At 54.4% G+C, this 20,492-nt stretch overlaps 1 protein-coding gene and 1 long non-coding RNA gene across 10 annotated transcripts in view; one reads left to right on the top strand and one right to left on the bottom strand.

Moving 5' to 3' along the window:
* CAMK2B (calcium/calmodulin dependent protein kinase II beta) overlaps positions 1 to 20,492 on the bottom strand; it is a 95,754-nt gene that overhangs the window by 19,241 nt on the left and 56,021 nt on the right. For all 8 annotated transcript variants that reach the window (XM_084798537.1, XM_084798536.1, XM_084798535.1 and 5 more), the window contains exons 3-9: positions 19,552 to 19,611; positions 12,184 to 12,238; positions 9,008 to 9,073; positions 3,918 to 3,990; positions 805 to 907; positions 647 to 730; positions 57 to 151 (exon numbers count right to left, since the gene is read on the bottom strand). In XM_084798537.1, the coding sequence (XP_084654663.1) occupies positions 57 to 151; positions 647 to 730; positions 805 to 907; positions 3,918 to 3,990; positions 9,008 to 9,073; positions 12,184 to 12,238; positions 19,552 to 19,611 (536 nt within the window). The remainder of the gene's footprint in view (positions 1 to 56; positions 152 to 646; positions 731 to 804; positions 908 to 3,917; positions 3,991 to 9,007; positions 9,074 to 12,183; positions 12,239 to 19,551; positions 19,612 to 20,492) is intronic.
* Positions 11,759 to 17,209, top strand: LOC311607044. 2 transcript variants are annotated; one of them, XR_014782517.1, is made up of 3 exons: positions 11,759 to 11,945; positions 15,466 to 15,674; positions 16,751 to 17,209. It is a non-coding gene; the product is annotated as an uncharacterized lncRNA (long non-coding RNA). The 2 variants fall into 2 exon arrangements; XR_014782516.1 differs by lacking the exon at positions 15,466 to 15,674.

Below are 20,492 nucleotides of genomic sequence, written 5' to 3'. Positions count from 1 at the left end.
CCCGGGGTGTGTCTCTGTCCCCACCCTCCACACCGTCGTCATTGTCACCCACTCACATCATAGGCCCCAGCCTTGATCTGCTGGTACAGCTTGTGTTGGTCCTCATCCCAGAAAGGTGGGTAGCCCACCAGCAGGATATACAGGATCACCCCTGTGGATGGGGAGGTGAGCAGCATAGCCCTGGAGGGCACCAGGGTCAGTCCTCAGGGTCCCTTTGCCCCTCCCTGCTGCGAGGAGAATGGCACAAACAGCCTCTAATCCCGGCTCCATCTCCCCGCTACTTCACTAGGGAGCCTGGCCAGCCTCCTCTGTCACACCCCCGCCAGAAAGAGAAGACCCCACCTAAGGAGCCACCTTGCCCTTGGTCTGACAAGCCCTGGTCCCTGTATCCTGGTGTCCACTTGCTCTGGGCACAGACCTATTATAGTGAGCACAGGCAGACAAACATAATGGCCTGGGGGCACAGTGGTAAATCTAGTCAGGGTATGAGGCTCCTGCTAAGGCAGCCCCCGCCCCCAAAAAGGCAGGTCCGACACACATACATGGCTCTCGGGGCTGGGTAAGTCAGCCACCTGCACGCTCCAGAACACACACACTACCACACACCCAACACGCAATGCAATCACTTCTCACACACAGGTCTTACCACATGCCCAGATGTCCACAGGTTTGCCGTATGCCTCCTTCCGGAGGACCTCGGGGGACAGGTAGCCTGGCGTTCCCGCAAATCCTGCGAAAGGGGTAAGGACCGTGAAGAGCCGTGAGGAGCTGCCAGTGGCCCTCTGGCCGCCCCGGGACACTCACCAAACCACGCCTGCTGGTCTCCCTGCACCTCGATGGCCAGGCCGAAGTCTGCCAGTTTTACTGCAGCCCCTTTGCATTTGCTGGCCAGAAGCAGATTCTCAGGCTACAGGGAGACAGACAGCCATCAGGACACAGCGCTCACACCGCGAGCAGTTGTGAGGGGGGCAGGAGACAAAACAGAGATGGCAGCAGTTCACTGGACATGGAGGCCTAGCCTGCCTCCCAACATGGGGGGTCCCTGGGCACAACTGAGTCCTAGATCTATATTCTGGGGTGCCATTCAAAGGGAAGTTGGCTCTCAGCTTAAACTTGGATATCCAGCTTCCTAAAAATGGGAACAAAACCTGCAGCTCACCCTCACAGACAACCCACACAATTCCCACCACTGGGCTACAGGGCTGGCCCCACTGATGGAGGGCCAGTCTTGCCTCTCTCCTTTCTGACGTGGTGGAGAGTTCAGAAGCTTGGGCAGTGGGCTTCAGAGGACACGGAGGAATGCCCAGGGGCTACAATGCCTGGGTCAGCCTGGGGCATCTGCCTCCTAGGCATAGCCTGCCCACCAAGGCCACCCGGTTTCAGGCAGCACTAACTACTACACGAGACAAAAGGAGGCATGGGTCACTTGGCCATCTGCATCCACAGGTGGGAAAAGCTCCCTCAGGGAGACTCATTCTTGCCTCAGCTGGAGGGACATTTGCTTTGTCCTAAAAAAGCAACCAGCCAGGCTATTGCTCTGGGTCGTCAAGGGCCTGAGAGGCCGCTCTGCTATTGCTTCCCATGGCCTTTCTACCTAACCTCCAACCACAACAGAGTCCCTAACCTGTCCTGCAGAGATACTCAGAGCTTAGCAGGAAGTTCCTGGCTCCTCAGACCCTCTTGGCAAGTTCCAAGGCACCCTTCACCATTCTAAGGAGACAGCTCACTCCAGGGTTCATACTGTAGCCGGAGCACGTACAGCCACATGGCCTGCTTTTGTTATCCATCTCAGAGACCTTACACGGCACAGTGGTGGTTCCTGGAACCAAAGTGTGCCCACCCTCACAGAAAGATGTGGGCTTTCTGAGTTGGGAGCTCTGTACCCAGGGGCAGACTGGAGCTTCCCAAGGACTCTAGCTGTGCGTGCAAAGTAAGCAAGCCCAAGGCTACAGATCTCCTAGGACTCTGTCCCCGTTTGTGATAGGCAGGGGTCACGCTTAGCCTTGCCCATTTTGCCATTGTGAGCATGGGCAGGAGTCCCAAGCTCTCTGCTCCCACATTGGAAATCAATAAAGAGGGGAGTAGTACTTTTGGCTTCGCTCAGGTCCCCTACCCCTTCCCAAAGGAATTGACAATGAAAGAGATGTGTCAAGTTAATGAGGCCCTAGAAGATGCAAGGCCAGAAAGTCTGGGACCTTGGAGGGAGGTGGCAGTTGGTCAGAGAGGCCGAGCGGCATTCTGACTCCTTCACAACCACCATGCAAGACGCACCAGCTCTCCATGCTCTCTCCTGCCTTGCCTGGACTGTGCCGCAGCAACCTATCGCTGTGCCAGCTGGGCGTGGTGGCGCATGCCTTCAATCCCAGCACTCGGGAGGCAGAGGCAGGTGGATCATTGTGAGTTTGAGGCCAGCCTGGTCTACAAAGCAAGTCCAGGACAGCCAAGGCTACACAGAGAAAGCCTGTCTCGAAAAACAAACAAACAAAAAAACAACAACAAGGACAACAACAACAACAACAAAGCTATTGCTGTGCCACCTGTGGGTCTGCCTCATCAAGACGGCAGGATTTCCTCCAGGAAAAGAGGGACATTCTATTCTCTCAAAAGGAGAATCTTGTTTGCTCACAACTGGAGACACATACTTCCTCTTCTCTGCTTCCGCCTCAAGGCTAACGCTCTGGGAGTGGAATGGCCATGCCTCATAAAATGGGTGACACATACCCCCCTTGTCTCAGGGATCTTGTGCCTGGCTGGCTCAGATAAGACAAAGAAAGACACCTAAGGAAGCAAGGACCCATGGAGAACTGCAGGGAACATCCCAGGTCCACTCTGGTGACACCCTCCCCAGAAAAGCTGTAAAGACTGGCCCCTAGCCTATGGCCTAAGGAAGGGGTGACCACCTTGGTCAGCACTGACGCTCAGGGGGAGGGTCGGCCTTAAAGACATACAGTGCAGGACTAGCGTCTACACGGTCCTCAGACTGGTGGATTCAGCATCACGCTGAACCAGGCCTTGGAAAAGGAGAGATTACAGGAAAGAGGGAAGGAGGGAGGGAAAAGGCAGGGTCTCATGTAGACTTGGCTTCTCTCAAAATTGCTATGTAGTCTAGGCTAACCTGCAAGTCAGAAGCCTCTGGCCTCAATACGGTAGGGACTGAGATTAAAGGGATAAACTACCATACTGGGCTACAAAATGTCTTTTCTTTTTTCTTTCCTTCTTTCTTTTTTGTTTGTTTTTGTTTTTGTTGTTGTTGTTTTTTTGAGACAGGGTTTCTCTGTGTAGCCTTGCCTGTCCTGGACTCACTTTGTTGTAGACCCAGGCTGGCCTCGAACTCACAGAGATTCACTTGCCTCTGCCTCCCGAGTGCTGGGATTAAAGGCGTGCGCCACCATGCCCAGCTTCAGAATTTCTTTTAAACAGAGCCCAGAGTCTACAGTCTAGCTGTTGGCATCAGAGAACTGGAAAGAGAGATCTGAGAGGAGCTGGCCAAGGTAGATCACTCCTCCTCTCATCGCCTGCCCCAGTCGCCTTTGTCCCCTGACCCTCGAGAGCTGTGTCTTGGCAGAAGCCTAGAAAGTGAGAGTCTCAGTTAACACATGTTAACAGATCTAGGAGGCTGGCTGCTCCAGCTACAGAGGTACCAGGTTGTAAGTGTGCAGCTACATCTCGCAGGTGTGCACACACAGGTGTGCACACACCCAGTTATTAATGCACACACACTCACGCCCCCTATGTACACACATATGCATACGGTCCCTCACAGAGACAGACACGCATGCGCTCACATTCCTTCAAGCAAGCATAGAGTACGCACACTCATCTTCCACACCCCGCCACCCTCTTACTCTGCACCCCTCCTTTACACAGTTTGTAGGTGTGGGTGTCAGACCCTATCACAGAGCAGGGTAGAAACTCACCTTGAGGTCTCTGTGGACGACCCCCATTTGGTGACAGTGGAGAACAGCCTCCAGGATTTGCTGGATACAGTGACTGTAGCAAACGGCAGGCAAGTTAGTTGGGTGGTTCCTGGGCTGGCCAGGGAGGGAAGCAGCAACAGGAGGCACGGGGAAGGCAGCAGTGCTGTGGAGTACTGGGGTTCAGCCCCCAGGCTTGGGGAACACGGAGGATGCAGGGAAGCATTGGGGGAGGGGGAGAAAGAGATGCTGGCCACAAAGGGAGTCAGTCCTTCCCCAACCCCAGGTCAGCTGTTCCAGTCCCTGCACTGCCTCCGCTGCTGGGCCCAGGTCTGCTTAGAAACGGAAACCCCAGCCATGACTCAGAAGGGAAACGCTCTGGTTTCCAGCTTGCCTTGTCAGGGCTGGCTTAAGTTAAGCAGACCCTAAGCGGCAGGCAGAGGTGCCGGCAGTAAGTGCGATCTTACGGAGATGTAAGCAACACTGTGGGCAAGAGTGGGGAAGCTGAGACACAGAAGGGCGGGGCAGGTAGGAGCACGGGTGCCGTGCTGTGTATACGAGCCTGTCTGCTTTGGAGCAGAGGCAGCGCATGGCCACCCGCATCTTCGTCCTAATAGCTATGGCACCTGGATGTCCATCAGCCCAGGTTTACTAACCACACGAGAACATCTAGCTCAGCTTCCCGGAGCCACTGGGCAGGCTGCCTCTCCAGCTAGGGGACAGCTTGAGCACAGGAGTCCCCTCTGTTCCAGCTTTCTCCTGGTCTGACATCTATCAGTGTCAGTCTCAGACCTTTGCTGTCCTTCGGCACATCAGACTCAGGGCCACCAGCCCCATGTACACAGAGGTGCTGTAGCCTGCCCTCAACTGTCCTGCTGCCCCAGTAGGCCCTGGAGCCAGGCACAAGTCTCATGGGACACCCTGGGGACAATGAGGTGACCAAAGGTTGGCTTCCCTGGGGTATAAGATCCACTCTTCTCAAACGGCAATCCTCGCCCCCCAAGCTTGGCCACACGTGGACATGGCCAGCACTGCACGTTTTCTCCCCATATGAAGCTCACCCTTCACATCCCAACGTTTACAAACCCGAGGTTTGCGAGTTCAGAAAGAAACTCGCCTCTTGCCTGCTCTGGAGCCTTGAGACCCCTTCCTTCTCAGCCTCCTCCCAGGGTTCACCTTTGACCCCTCTCCTGTTCCTGCTGGTTTTTGTTTGTTTGTTTGTTTGTTTTGGTAGGGACTCTGTCACCATAAGAACCTGCCATTTCTCATGACATCCTATTCTGCCTGGTACCATCCATTATCCTTGCTTTCCTTCTGGTCCCCATGACAGCCAAGCACTTGCCACTTGGGGTCCATGTGCTCAGGTCCATGCAGGTTAGTGATCAACTGTGTTCGTGGCACAGAATCCCTCTCAAGTGAGCTCAGTCTCCCCACAGGCCAAACACGGCCAGAACCAATGAGGGTGCAGCTATAAGGTCAAAATACTTCCTCCAGCCCTGCCAAGTGCGGAGGGTCGCTCCCGACTCTCCCAATGGCCAACGCACCTCTCAGACTATACAAAATGGGTAGCCGGGTCCTGTGGCCCTATTCAGAGAAGACAAAGTGGCACAGGCTACAGGTCTCCAGCACGCCTGTGGTCTGCCCTGCCCTGCGTGGATCGCTTCTGTCTGGGGTGTTCTTCCAAAGGATCGATTAACGCGCAGCTGCGGTCACTGGGACTTACTTTTCCCCTACAGTACCAGAACGGGCCAGCCCGCTCCACACACTGCAGGGAATGCCGAGGGCTAGGGTTGGCACAGTCCCCAGTGAGCACCCTCCATCTTGGTCTTCAGAGCTCACTTAAGTCCAGTCAAAGCTCTGGGCCAAGCCCTGTGGCCTTACCCTCCGTGAAGGCATGCCCAGCAGGCGTGTGGCCAGTGCGTGTTGTTCTGCCCGCCTGTCCCCTGAGGTGCCCTTCCTGGTGGTGCTGGTTTCCCAGAAAGTACAAGAGACCTCTTAAGGTGCCCAAAGGCCCTAGCCCGTGCTGCTGGGCTGGTGGTCTTCCTTTTCTGGCATAGTTCATTGCTTACACAGGTGGAAGCGTCTCACAGCTGTCACGGTCACCCTGAGAAGGTCACTAGTGCTCGGGAGTAAGTTGGTCAGCAAGCCAAGGCTCTCCAGGAGAATGCGGTGCCAGGCTGTATGAAGGACAGTGACAAGACTAGCCTGAAGACAGGCTAGGGCACTTACCTAGCTAGAGATGGCCACCAGGGAACTCTCTTTAGGGACCTTTTTCTCACGCTGCTCTGGCTCAATCACTACCTTCGTCGTCAGGCAAAGGCAATACTTTTCATAATGTTTGGCTTAGAAGTCACTCTGTGGCCAGGATCACCGTTCAAGCAGTGTTGTGGACATTGGCCAGGTTCTGGGACTTAGTCAACGCCACAGTAGCTGGGACTATGGGTGTGTGCCACTGGGCCTGGCTTCTGAGACTTGGAAGAATCAGTGTCAGTATTTGGAACTTTGTCTACCTTGTTTTGTTTAAAAAAAAAACAAACAAACAACTTGGTCATTTCCAAGTTCCCCCACACAAGCTACAAAATAAAAGCCCGGTAGCACTGTAAAAGGAACCTCCAACTTCCTTGGCTAGAAACAGGTTCGGAAAAGCAACCCTGGTCTGTTTCCCTCACTCCGGGCTTTAGGAATCTGCCTCCTCCACTACCGTCTGGCCAGATGGTGTCGTCCAATCTCCCCGGTGCACGTTTTTCCTGAGCACAAACTATACTCTGGTTGGTGTTGGGATCCACCCTGAGGTGAGCCAGTGGCTGTGGGCTAACAACCCCAGGGGCGACCTGGTGAGCCCTCCCTTCCCCTCACCCCCACCCCAAGGAGGCACCAAAGCCTAAGGCAGAAGCATAAAAGCCAGGCAGCTGCCTACCATGGATCCGAGCCCCGGCTGTGTGTTCTTCCTCCTCTGGGCTGAGAACAGGCCCAGTGACAAGGAAGCCTGGGCCATAGAGTAGCTGTCCTGTGGGCACTGGGGCTGTCATACAAATGGGGTGCAGCCTCTTCATGGGGTTAGCTCATGTGCTCTCCCCGCTTCTCAGGACTCAGGGTGCCCAACCGTTGTCACAGTCTAACTACTGAATGCTATGCAGACAATGGGGGTGAATAAGGGCTGTGTGGTGAGACAGAGGCCCCGCGTCTTCTGGGCCAGGGCTGGGCCCAGGAAACCCTAAATACTTGAGACTCTTCAGATAAGTTTTCCCTGGGAAGCAGTGGGGAGTCCTGTCTTGTGAAAAGGCATGGGGGTGCCTGGCAAGGACCCAGAGCATGTCCCTCGTCCCTCTCCCCCACCTACAGGTCCATGATCTGACCAGACTAAGAACGTGAGAACTCTCAGCCTTCTCCACGTCTCGATCCCTTCTAGACCCTACAGGTCTTGGACAGGGTTGTCCACCCTGTTTTCGCCACCGCCTGTAGCAAAAAGGCTGGGGTGGGGGGCGTGGTGGTTCCAGAAATGGGGGTGGGGATAGTGTTTCTGGGCCAGGCACCCTATTCCTTCATTGCCTAGAGCAAGAAGGCAGGGAGGGTTCAGAAATGGGGAGTGGGGAGGTTCTGATACAGGCCAGGCACCTTACAGCCACCAGAGGGTGCTGTGGAGCTGTCAGACTGAGGCTGGAGGCACCGTGTGGCCTTGGAAGGAGAGCAGACTGTGTGCTCTGACCTCAATGGTAGAAGCTGCACACACACCCCCCCATAGAGAACAAAGCTTACAGGGACCCCAACGCCATATGGAACTGTAAGAATGGAGGGGGCCAAGGGCTGGAAGACTTTGATAAGGAGGGAGGCAGTACCGGATGCCCCAGCCAGCTACTTGGAAGGGTCATGGCAGCCTCGTTTAGTGACATTTCCGACCCAGCAGTTTAGGTCAGGGAAAGAGGCTTCCTTTCATGTTATGTTTCTCTTATAAGTAGAATATAAAGGAACATTTTATTTTCCTCCAGTCCAAAGGGCAGGCCTCTTCTGGGATATTTTGCAAAACACACTGTTTTTTCTTGAGGGAGCCTTTGAGAGGACTCAGTGCCCTTGGTTTCCTGAGACTGAGAATTGGGGCCACAGGCCTGTCCCGCCCTGTCCTTCTCTGTGCCTTGGCCTCTGCTCCCTGGCTCTGCGGGGGAAGACCTAAGAGGCCAAGATGAGCCAGGATGCTCATGGCTTCCCACAGGGACGCCAGGCCTGCAGTGAAAGGCAAGGCTGCCTGCTAGTGCAGATCAAGGCACATAAAGCTCCTGTAGAAATAATATCCGTTTCCTCGATTAGAGATGTAATACATATTCATTAAAGACAAGCTTTAAAATAGACAAGATGAAAAAATTTAACCCCTGCCCCCCCATAACTCCACTGCTTGGAAAGGACCACTGTGGCACCCTTTCTTTTTTTTAATGCACATCTATCTCTGTGGCCAAGAGAGGAAGGTGGACAGGGCCCAAAAGGCAGGGAGTGGCCACCAAAAGATATCCCCGAGATAAGACACAGTCAGGGCAGCACCTGATGTGGGACCTAGGAGTCCTTCCAGAGACAGACCCATCCTTGCCCCAGCTGACACGCTTCAGTCTGCTTCCCAGGAACCATGCCATAAACAGTCATCAATGGGCCACCATTGCCTGGCAAAGGCTGGCCTGGAGAGAAAGACTATGCAACCATGCAGACTCCAAGCCTGATAGAATTGATGTACCTCCATGCACCCACATACTAGATGCCCACGGACCCAGGATTCAGTCCTCTCACTGGCATCCTGGCTGGAGGACATATGTCCCCTTGGCCCTGAACTATGGTTTCATATCTCCCTGGACTCTCCCTATTGCCCTGGAGTGATGTGGGTACAAGGTCAGGGGCTCCGAGAGGAGAGCCAGTGGCAGCTTTTGTAGCAGCTGTGCCTGTACAGTGCTATGCTCAGGCTGGGTGGGGCTCGAGGTGGCTCCAAGAGGACAGCATGGGTGGGGATTGAGGGGCCATGGAAATGACAGTGGCACATAGGACAATTGTGGGGCCGAATTAGGAAGGAGCCAGAGGTCAGGAAAGGGGATCACAGTGTGAGGCTCTGCACCCACCTGGCATCCGCCTCGCTGTAGTACTCTCTTGCCACGATGTCTTCAAAGAGTTCCCCACCAGTGACCCTATGAGGAAAGCACACGGTCATGGATCCTGGAGATCCTCGCCATCCTGACACCTCCATCACTGTCACCACCATCACTACCCATCATCGTCACTACCATCATGGCCACTGTCATCACTGCCACCGCTGTCATCACTGCCACCACGGTCATCATCATCACTACCATCATGGCCACTGTCATCACTGCCACCGCGGTCATCACTGCCACCACGGTCATCACCACCACTACTGCCACCGTCATCGCCATCACTGTCACCACTAATACCAACATTATCACTACTGCCACATCATGGCCATTACTGCCACCACCACCTCCATAACATCTCTCATTATATCACCATCACTACAATCATGACCACCATCATCACCACCACCTCATCATCATCATCACCACTACCACCAATATTACCATCACCATCATCACTGTCATCACTGCTACCATCTCAACACTATCATCATCATCATCATCATCATCATCACCACCACCACCACCTCATCATCATCACCACTACCACCAATATTACCATCAATCACCATCATCACCATCATCACTGCTACCGTCTCAACACTATCACCATCATCATCATCATCATCATCATCATCATCATCATCACCACCACCACACCATTCTCACCCTTACCTCCATCCTTGTACACTTGCCAGAGCGACAACTTATCCAGGGCATACTTGCTCACACCCAATGACATTTAATACTTTATATCGGTTCTCTGAAACAACCGGAGTTTCTCAGATATAAGCGGTCTTTCCAGAGAAGGCAGCACAGGTGTTTGAGCCAGGATTTTCCAGTGACAGACCCAGCTTTGTGACTCATAATTCTTCCTAGTCTGTGAATATCTGGATTCCCCCTCATCAATTCCGCCCCCCCTGCCCCCCCCCCCGCTGTCCTGGGCCAGATTTGAGGCCTCACACAGTGGTGAGAGGGTCCAGAGGACTTAATGCCTGGCCCTGGCATCATGATCTTGAGATACATGAACTCTTGTCTCCATGAGACCACAGACAACACACTACTGTGCTTTGCCTCTCTCTCCATCCAGCAAATGCCCATCCCAAGGTGGACAAAGCAACAACATGAGCATGTACTTTGCACACATCTGGACCAGGAGAGTCAGACCCAGCAGTAGCCCAGGTAAGGGGCTGTTATCCCTGGGACTGGGTGATTAATTGAATCTTAGCACGCACGTGTGCGCGCGCGCACACACACACACACACACACACACACACACACACACACACTTCTTGAATTGGGCTTTGCAAACACACAAGTCTGGGCAAAGAAAATGGCGTAAGGCTCTTGGTGCAGAGCTGTAGCTCAAAGGATGCCCTTGGAGGTGCCAGATCTGTGCCAGGGCCAACCCCCCCCCCCCCCGAGGTACTGCATGTGTTCAGGCAGTTGCACTTTGGTGTGTGGACACCAGCACCATCTCCTGGTCCAGAGTCTCAGGGCAGGGAATTGGGCCTCTACTGAGGTCGCTGCCATGGGATATGTTGGGCTGCTGCCAAGAGCTCTGCTATGTAGCTTTCATGCCCAGGCCTGGGATGTACGGGTCATCTTCCAGAACCTGCAGAGCTCCAAATTGACAAGGCCTCGCGTCTGCTGGGGTGCTACCAGACCACCTCAGAACCTGCAACCCTGGAGGCTCCAGAGGCATGAAAGGAGGATATTTAGGCCTTTTCTCCAGACCCACCTCCTCAGTCTCTCTCTACAGCTGCCTGCCTGGCAAGTGTTGGCGAGTCTGAGAGATAAATGTGTCACACACACACACACACACACACACACACACACACACACACGCATCCCTTCTCCCTTTCTCTTTCCTCCTCAGCTCCTGAAACAAGTGCCACCATCTGTTGGCCATCAGGGCCCCTGGGCCCACAGGCCTCCGTTTCTGGAGGAGAGATGGTGGTTTAAGTGGTTCTGGGGCACACAGGAGAAACTTGAAACTTGAGCCTGCTCTGCCTCAACCCATGGGACTGGTGTCTCAGCGTAGATTCGATGGGAGTGCAGCCTGTTACACGGCTGATAATTCTAGGCAGAGTCTTGTGGACCACACAGAGGTAGCTGAGAAGTAACCAAACTCCAAAAGACCCTACAGGGCAGAGGCCCGGCTGGCAGCCTGGACATCTGTTGTTTGAGGGAGGAAGAGCTGAGAGGTGGCCCTAGAAAGGCTCCTCCTGTTCCCATGCAGCCTGTTGCTCAAGGGCAGCCAGAGGGCATGAGGTAACCATGGTAACAGCACCAGAGCCAAGCATCCCTGGCTGTGCAGTCTGGAGGCCACCAGGGCAGGCCAAAGCCCCTGGGCCCCCACTGAGTCTAGGGTCCCGAAGCAGCCTGGATTCACGGACAGCTAAATATAGTGCCGCTTAGCAGGGGCTGTCAAGAGTAAGGAAGATGAGATCATAGCTTCTAAATCCGGCAGGAAGTGAGAGGTGGAGTTGGCCCCAAACGCCTTCTCACTCAGCTTCTGCACACCCTCCGTGCAAACACACTGCATGCAAACACACTCACATGCACACACACACACACACACACACACACACACACACACACATACTATCACACTCATAAAACAGACATGCATGCACACTTGTGGGCTTTATACAAACCATCTCCGCACTTAACGCTCTCACAAGCTCAGGGACGGTCACACAGATGCCTGGCCATACATCCTTCCACCCACACTTACAAACACACATGCTCATGCCAGCTAGCCGTGCCCCAACCCTGCACGCAGGCCTCAGGAGGAAGGAAGGCGACCGGGCACTGACTGGTCTCTGTGGTGTTCCCCCCACTGCCCTACCAATCAGCTTTCTGCACGGAGGACTACCTCAACGGGTCGGACTCAACCCTGTAGGTAAGAATCTGTACATAGCCAAGTCAGCGGTGGCTAGGCTGGATATGGCTGGGGGTACAAGGTAACCCGCTGCAGAGTTGCACTCAAGGAGTGTCGTGATGTGGGGACAGAAGTGCTCCTGAACCTGAGGAGGCCACGCCCCCCCAGACACCCCTTCTGCCCCGCCCCCCCCCCCCCCCGCCCGCCCCCGTGCTGGTGCTGCGGGCAGAAGGTAAGGGTCCTTGGACCTGGCACTTACAGATCGAAGACCAGGTAGTGGAAGCCCTCTTCAGAGATGCTGTCATGGAGACGGACTGCAGGGACAGAGAAGTCATAAGGAGCAGGGAGGTAGCCCAGAATATTCCCTACCGCTTACCTCCACCCGGTCTGGGACCACAGAACCAGTGGTGCAAACCTAGGGGAGGGAGCTCCTCTCTGTGGCCCACAGAGCTGGGAGCTGGCTTTAGGTGCTGCCAGCTGAGCCTTCTGAGGGAGCACCAGGGAGTCTAGGCCACACCTTGCCGCCTCTTCCCCTGGCCCCTTTCCGCTCTCCTATTCCCCCCCCCCCCCACACACACACCAAGAGGAAACACAGCAAAGGCTCAAGAGCCCCTGACAGGAGCCATCATCATGGGAGAGGAGTCTGCAGGGAACAAACCTATTATTCATTTGGGACTGCCCTCAGCAGGACAGAGCCTCGGTTTGGGAGCATTGCCAGGGGTGGTAGCCTTCAAAGGCTGGGACTTGACTTCTGACTCCTCGTGACCCGACGGGGTGGGGACTAACAGTCTCCCTTCTCTGGCCCTTATCCCCCACACCACTTGGGAACTTGTACTCAGGTTCTCACCTAGTCCCTGCCTGGACAGGCAGGGGCTGATGGGCTGTGAGGAACCATGAACTAAGGCTGGGAGAGCGAGGAAGCCATGGTGAGGTCGGGCTGGTGGAGGAGGTGGGGGTGTGTGGGGGGTGGGCTGCCCTTGCACCAAGCAGTAAGGATTTTCTAGGAACCAATCACTTTGGGCCCAGCTCCCTCGCATGCAGATTCTGCCATTTGCTAGAACAACGCTGCTTGGGGCGGCTGCCCTGAGCACCTTGCACGTGTCCGCCCAGTTATCTCACCGACCACCCCCTCCAGGCCGAGGGCACACAGCCCACAAAAGGTGAAGCGGGCCTGTGGGATCAGGGGTCTGGCTCCAGGGAGCCCACACTACCAGCCCGGCCCTTGTACTCTCGGTATTGCTAATTTTGGGGGGGGGGGTATTGCTAAATTCTTGCTGTCTTCCATCACCCAAGACTGGGCCACGAGGCTGGAGGGTGAAAACAGCCACCTTCTTGCTTGGTCCCACAGGGCTCCAGGACCTTAGGCAAAACCAGTCCACATGATGCCTCCTCCTGGCACCCTCCCCACTGTCCTAGTTTCCAGCTGGCTGCCAGCACCCTCCCTCTTGGCACTGGTTCCTCCCAGGTGCCATCCTGATAGCACCCTTATGCCTGGGAACCCCGATCTGCCCTTCGCCTCAACTTGGTTCCAGGTGCCTTAGCCCCATGGCTAAGCATTTCACACTGGGGGGGGCAGCTGTGTGAATTGGGAGCGACCTCCAGTCACCTGAGCCTCAGCCTGCAGCTCTATGAAGTGGGAGGAAGCATCGCCCGCTCTCGAGGTGCTGTGAATTGTGTTCCTATGTGCATGCTCCCTGAGCCACAGCCCTGTCCGTCAATGTCACCACTGTCATATGAGAAACACCAGGAGACTGAGATTTAAGAGTCTGAAGCCCACGGCAGTGGCCTGGCTGCAGCTACTGTGGACACAGGTCCTTACATTTCTTCCTCCATGGCCTGGTTCTAAGTGCAGTAGCCTAGCTTCCCTGACCCTACCCAAAGCATCCTCTGGGACTCACATCCTTGTCAGCTCTTTTAGGCTATCCGAGCCCCTTAGTGAGGACTTAGCGAGGACATTACCTGTTCTACTTGGCCCCCTAGACTCTCTGTTTCTACCTGGACCCCTACTCTGTCCAGGCTGATCCATGTCCTCCCAAAGTCAAGATGAATCCCTGGTGCCTGCTGCATCCTCCTTCTAGAACCTTCCAACAAACCCCTGAGGCCGAGTCAAGACACATTCTTCTGGCTCCTTCCTAGTGGGGGCCCATCAGGGTGGCCTGTAGAAGGTGCTCCAGCTGCCTCCACTCTGAGACACACCACTCTGAAGAGAGAAGGGTCTTTCTCTCTCTCTCTCTCTCAGTCAGTCACAGGACCTTCTCCCATCAATCCTTGAAGGCTCAGCTGGTCCTTGAGCTGCCTCATCGCCCCCTAACATGCCCAGGAAAGACTGTTGGGGGCTGCCTGTTCTCAGCCACTGGCCTAGAGGCCGAAGAGACTTGGCCCATCTTGACCAAATAGATGGGTCTCATCTCCTTTCTAGGACACAGGTTTTTCTCGCAGAAGGAACCACTGAGTTCTGTGTATAAGGGATTAAGGTAGCAGGTATGTGGACACCATTGTTTAAAACAGGTGCTTATTTTAATGGCTTCGAAGAAACCCTAACCAGCGAATCAGATTCATGAGTTCCCAGAAAAGGCTAAGGAAAATGTGACAGAATCGTGACAAAGTCTATTTGAGACAGGAAGTAAATGACACTCCGTTGGTATACAGAGGTGGTACTGGGAGAGTTCACCACAGCTTCTTACCAGGACAGCCAGGAGGGTCTAGGTCAGGTGGTCAGGGGCACAGCTCCCCCAGTTAACCTGTCTGAGTCTCCCAGGGGAGAGGAATGCAGGGGCGTGGACGGTGCCCATCTTCCTCTTGTGCTGTGTGGGGCTTCCTGTTGCTAGGGACCCTTTTCTCTTCTGCTGAGTGGGGCAAAGGCCCAGACTCCCAAGGCCAGCTGAGGTTGTGGCTTCTGAGGGCAAAGAAGCTTGGGGGGTACCCACACATTAGAGGATTTGGGGGTCCTTCTGCTCACGATCTCCTGGCTCACCGTGGCACTGGCTCCCACCTGCAGGTCAAGCATGTGATGCCAATAGTGGGCTAGAGCTCAGAAATCTTGCCTGCAGCTCTTATAAGTGACCTAAGGCAGCCTGGGAGTGGCCTCTCTTGGCACAAGGCAGGAATTTATAAACATGTGCTGAATAGTGAATTCTGGAACTTCCCTGGGGGATGGCGCTGAGCTCAGAGACACATCCAGGTAAGGCGTAGACCATCTGTGCTCAAGGAGAAGTGTCACAGAGATGCCAACTTCACTGTCACAACCTCATCTGGAAGCCCCTTCACCTGGGCACCCCGCCGTGTGTGGCACAGGGCCCAAGACCACGTGGGCTCCTCTGTTCACTCCACCTTCTTATGGACAAGGAAGCCCTTCCTCACATCTGTTAAGGCCTGGGGGATGTCTCCTGTCACTCCTGCTTTGTGGCTCTCTTCTGGGGGGGGGGGGGAGCTTTCTGCCTGACAGCAGGACACCTAGAGCCCAGAAACTAGGGTGACAGCCTAAAAGAGTTGGGCCTCTTCCCAGGAGGGGATCCAGGCAAATCTTCTTGCTTCTTCACAGCACTGCAAAGGTCAGGCCACACCCAGGGCTGCTGCACCTGCCCAGCCCCGCTTTTCATTCTGATGGAGACTGGGCCACCCTTAGAGCAAGCGCTGGGCCAAGCCCTCTCTGGATGCTACAGACCTGGCAGCTGAGGGTCGAGGGACTCACTTTATGGATGATCTTGGGGTGAGGCTGTGAGCCTCACTCACAATGAGACAGCTTAGCAGGTAGGAATCAGGCCCCCAGACCTAAGGTGCTCATCATAGTGGCTGCAAAACCCATCCCAAACCCTATGGTGCATTTCCTCTGTAAAATCTGATTGCCCTGACTGTGCGCTTCAAATAGAGTAGGCAAGAGAGATACCATGCAAACTACATCATAAGAAGACACGTGGTTCCTCAAAGGGTTAAATACGGTTCACACGTGGCCAACACTGCTCCCAGGTGTACACTCAGCGGACTGAAGGCAGGGACTCACACCTGTGTGCCCCATCAGAGCAGCAGCAGCGCCATTCACAATGGCCAAGAGGTGGATGCAGCCCAAAGTGTCCATCAAAAGATGGATGGACAAACAAAATGTGGAACAGCCATGCTATGAGTATCATTCAGCCTTCAAAAGGAAAAAATTCTAGCCAGGCATGGTGGCGCACGCCTTTAATCCCTGCACTTGAGAGGCACAAGCAGGCAGATCTCTGAGTTCAAGGCCAGCCTGGTCTGGTTTGTGTGTAGCCAGAGCTACACAGAAAAACCCTCTAGAAAAGGAGGAGGAGGTGGAAGAGGAGGAAGAAGAAGAGGAAGAGGAGGAGGAGGAGGAGGAGGAGGAGGAGGTGAGGTGAACTGGTTTCCCCCAACATTTGCTTCTACCACAGGCCCAAAGCAACCAAGCCAAGCAATCATGGACTGTCACTTATTTTGCATGTGCATGTGTGCATTCATGTGTGTGTGTTCTGTGTACATGCATGCATGCATGTTCACACGTGTTGGGGCACATGTATGTGTGTGTGTGGGTGCACATGGAGGCCAGAGGTTGATACCAGGTGTCTTCCTCAATTACTCTCAGCCTTAATAATGAGTTGTCATTTGAACCTGGAAGTCACCAACTCAGCCAGCCAGCTTACTCTGGGCATGCCCCGGCCCCTCCTGAGCACTGGGATTGCAGGCTGGCACCATGTCTGCTTGGTATTTACATGGGTGCTGTGGATCAGGCACCTGTGATGGATGAGCACTTTGCCCTCTGAGGTGCCTCCCCAGTCCCTGGGCTGACATCTCCGTAACAGTGAGATAAAACAGTTTTCGTCTTCCAGGTTGATTATCTTCAAGTGTTTTTTCCCAGAGATGGAGACTGACCAACGCTCTCTGCCTCTGTCCTCACTGGCTTTGGAGAAGCCTGTTGCCAAGTCTCAGCGATACTTACCTGGCTCTGGGGAGATACTTATGAAGACGAACTGAGATCGTAGAAGCAGCCATCTTGGAAATTAAATCCAAGGTTCCCATCAATCTCTGGGCAGACACAGCCTTGGCTATATTCACCATGCACATGTACCCTAGGCATGGCCAGTATGTTGGGGAGGAGCCCAGATAGTTCTAGAAGGCTCTCTTTCTGCTGCTGTTTTGAAATCCTTTTGGTTTTTTAAGACAGGGTTTCTCTGTGTACCCTTGGCTGCCCTGGAACTCAACCTGTAGACCAGGCTGGCCTTGAACTTATAGTGATCCGCCTGCCTCTGCCTCTTGAGTGCTGGGATTAAAGGATTGCATCACCACTACCCAACTATTGAAATCCTTTCTTAAAAAGTGTTTATTTTATCTTATGAGTGCTTTGCCTCATACATACATGTACCTATGTATGCCAAGTGTGTACCTGGTGTTCACAGAGGCCAGAAAAGGGTGTTGGCTCCCCTGGAATTGGAATTAATAGGTGGTTGCGCACTGCCACACGGGTGCTGGGAATCTGACTCAGGGCCTCTGCAGAGCGACAGGTGCTTGTAAGCACTGAGCCATCCCTCCAGCCCTGCTGTGAAATTCCTAATAACTTTTGAAACAAGGACTTTGCAGTGGGTCCCACAAGCCCCACAGAGGCCTGCCAGCCAGCCCTACTGTTCTAGAGAGCACCGACGACCCAGGCTGGTTGGTGAAGACCTGGGAGTTATTTGTCCTGTGGCATAGATGGTACCACACTTGTGAAACCTCCCTGTGTCCCCTTCCACCAATAAGGAGTCGGCTCGGAGCATGTGGGCGGGCCTTAGCTCAGGCCTCTGAAGAGAAAGAGCTGTGTAGTTGGTGCTGCTTTCCATAACAGGGAACTTCACAGAATCAGCTCAGCTCATCCTATATGGTCCCTGGGAGAGAGCGGGAGCATCTCCAGTATCAGAAAGGGGACAAGAGGTCTCTCCCCTCCTCAGCCTGCCACACACTGCTTCCTGACTGACCTCCCCCCTACCAGAGCCACCTCCCAGACCTGTCCCCCTGCACTTGCTCATGGTCCCAGAGTAGACCATGGGGCTGAGGGAAGGGGAGTGAGGCAAGGCTGGGGGTAGCCCTTAGGAGCCCCCTCACCTCCTCAGAGAGCTCCTGGATCTCCAGAGAGGGTTCCACAGGAGCCCCACAGAGTTGGGCCTGTGCTCTGGAATGTTCTGTTTTGGGGTCCTAACCCTGATCAAAATGAAGCTACTGCAAGGATTTCTAGTGGCCCCTTCTCCGCAGTCTACACAGAAAGCTGGAGCCAGGCCACTGCTTGGAACCCATCCGGAACTACACTAGGCTTCTGGGAGATGTCTTATTGCAGGACTGAACAAAATAGCGACCTAAAACACACCTGGGCACCCACTCAACCCCAAAAAGGCAGTTTGTGCAAACATGGGCAGATTTACCACAGTGGGGCGGGTAAGCAAGGGCTTCAGGTACTGCTGGAGCTGGGTTGGGGTGCCCTCTTCCATGGCCCCCAAGAAGAGGAGCAGTGCCTAGTGGTGAGGTAACAGGCTCTTGGCGCTGAGCTGCAGGCACCCAGTGGCCCAGCAGTCCATGGACACTGCTGAGATCCAGGTTCCAGGACCTACCCAGACCTTCCGAGTCAGCTCTCCAGGCCAAGCCCAGACACTTGCCTGTCAAGAGGATAAAGCTCTATGCTGGGTGTGGTGGTGCACACTTTTAATCCCTGCACCTGGGAGGCAGAGGCTGGTAGATCTCTATGAGTTTAGTGACAGCAAGTTCAGGACCAGCCAAGGTTACATAGTGAGGCATTGTCTCCAGAAGCAAAAAACCAGGGTAAGGCTCTGAGACTAAGAGACTAAGAGCCATCAACTGGTGCCTGAGAACCAGCCTTAGGAGTGAAAGCTTTTATCTTTCCCCCTGTTCAACTCTCAGCCTGGCCGTGGGCCTTCAGCACCTGGGAGTGGGACAGCAACAGGAAGCCTACATCCCCAAAGCAGGCTAACCTTCATTCTCTATCTCAACCCCTGGCCTGGGAAGGGATTGTAGAAACCAGGCTCCCAAGCTGGCAATCCCTGGGGGCCCCTTTAAAACAGATTCCTAGCAAAACTGAAACGTTGGCAGGAAGAACCCAGGACTTCCAGTGCCTCTGTGGTCAGTCGGGCCTGCATCTGCCGATGGGTGTCACCACTTGCTCCCCAGCATGGGTAAGATCTGAGCTCTCAAGTTCTTCCTCAGTCCTGGAGGGAGGAACAAGCAGGCAGTCTGGTGGGTCCCTGCGTCACAAGGGCCCTGCTATGGCCAGGGAAGGACTAAATGACCCAGGAAGAGCTGAGCCAACTTCCCAGGTCAGCACAACCTAGTCCCAGCAGCTCCTTGAACATTTGTCTGTTCATCTTTCAGAAGGAGCCCGACAGGCAGAGCAGCTGTGCCTTCTGGGGACCAAGGCTTGGCAGAGAAGCCAGAATCCTGTGACTATCCTGCCTTGGCTTCTGTCTATGCTGAGCGTGGGCAGATGGGGCCGATAGGTTCTTGTTGAGTGCCCACTCCCTCCTGGGCTAGCAGTCCTGGCACTGAATACTCAGCCCATGTGTGAAGCTTAGAGGTCCGAGGTGCTGGGTTCTGAATATCTCTGTAGCATTCTCAAAACTACCCAGTCTACCCTCCTCCGGGCACTCACCGATGTTGGAATGCTTCAGCAGACGGCAGATCCGAGCCTCTCTCTCCAATTTCTGGTGATCTGGCAACAGAAAAGGGCAAAGTATCACCTCGTGCCTAAGCAGCTGGGGACTCATGACTGCCACATCAGGAGAGGTCCCCAAGTGTGGGTAGCAGTCACCAAACAAGAGGCTACCCAAGGGATGATCTGGTAAAAGAGAAGTCCACCCACTTCCTGGCCTCTGGGGCACCCACCTGGCTGGCTGCAAGGGAGAAAGAGGCTGTGGATACCTAGGGCCATAAACAACTGGTGCCTGGGACAGAGACAAACACAGGAGGCAGTGAGCAGCTGAACTCTGGGCTGAGGGTGTTTCCAACAATGCAAAGGGCAGGAAGTCTGTTAGACTTAACCCTTCACTTACGGCTCTAATTCCACTTCTAGCAATGGGGTCTGTACAACAGTGTGCCTGCCAGGTGGTGCCAAGCATGTGGCCTCAGAGGCCAAAGCCCACTGCTTCTCCTTGCCTTACAAGGCTCTGAGGTGACCAGCCACATATGACATATGGACCCTGAGTTCTCAGAGGGCCTGCCTGCCGGTAGCTCCCCCACCTCCTCCTGGCAGGGCCAACAGGCGTGATTGCTTCTCCGGCAGTCCTTCCCTAAGGCCCCCAAAGGTGGAGCAACTCACTAGGCAGAGTTTTTATATTCCAAAGAAAGGTGCCAAGAAGCTTTAAAAAAGCTGATAGAGACCGGACGTGGTGTCCGCACGCCTTTAATCCCAGCACTCGGGAGGCAGAGGCAGGTGGATTGCTGTGAGTTTGAGGCCAGCCTGGTCTAACCAGGATAGTCAAGGTTACACAGAGAAACTCTGTCTCGAAAAACAAAACAAAAAAGCTGATAGAGCTAGCAATAGAGCCGCCCCCTACCAAAGACGCATGCGCCGAAGAGAGAGAGCTACACACC

The sequence above is a fragment of the Acomys minous genome (assembly GCF_964271855.1).
Source record: "Acomys minous genome assembly, chromosome: 10".
Lineage (NCBI taxonomy): Eukaryota > Metazoa > Chordata > Mammalia > Rodentia > Muridae > Acomys > Acomys minous.
Note: the sequence above shows the minus strand (reverse complement) of the source record. Positions and strands in the feature narration are given on the sequence as shown.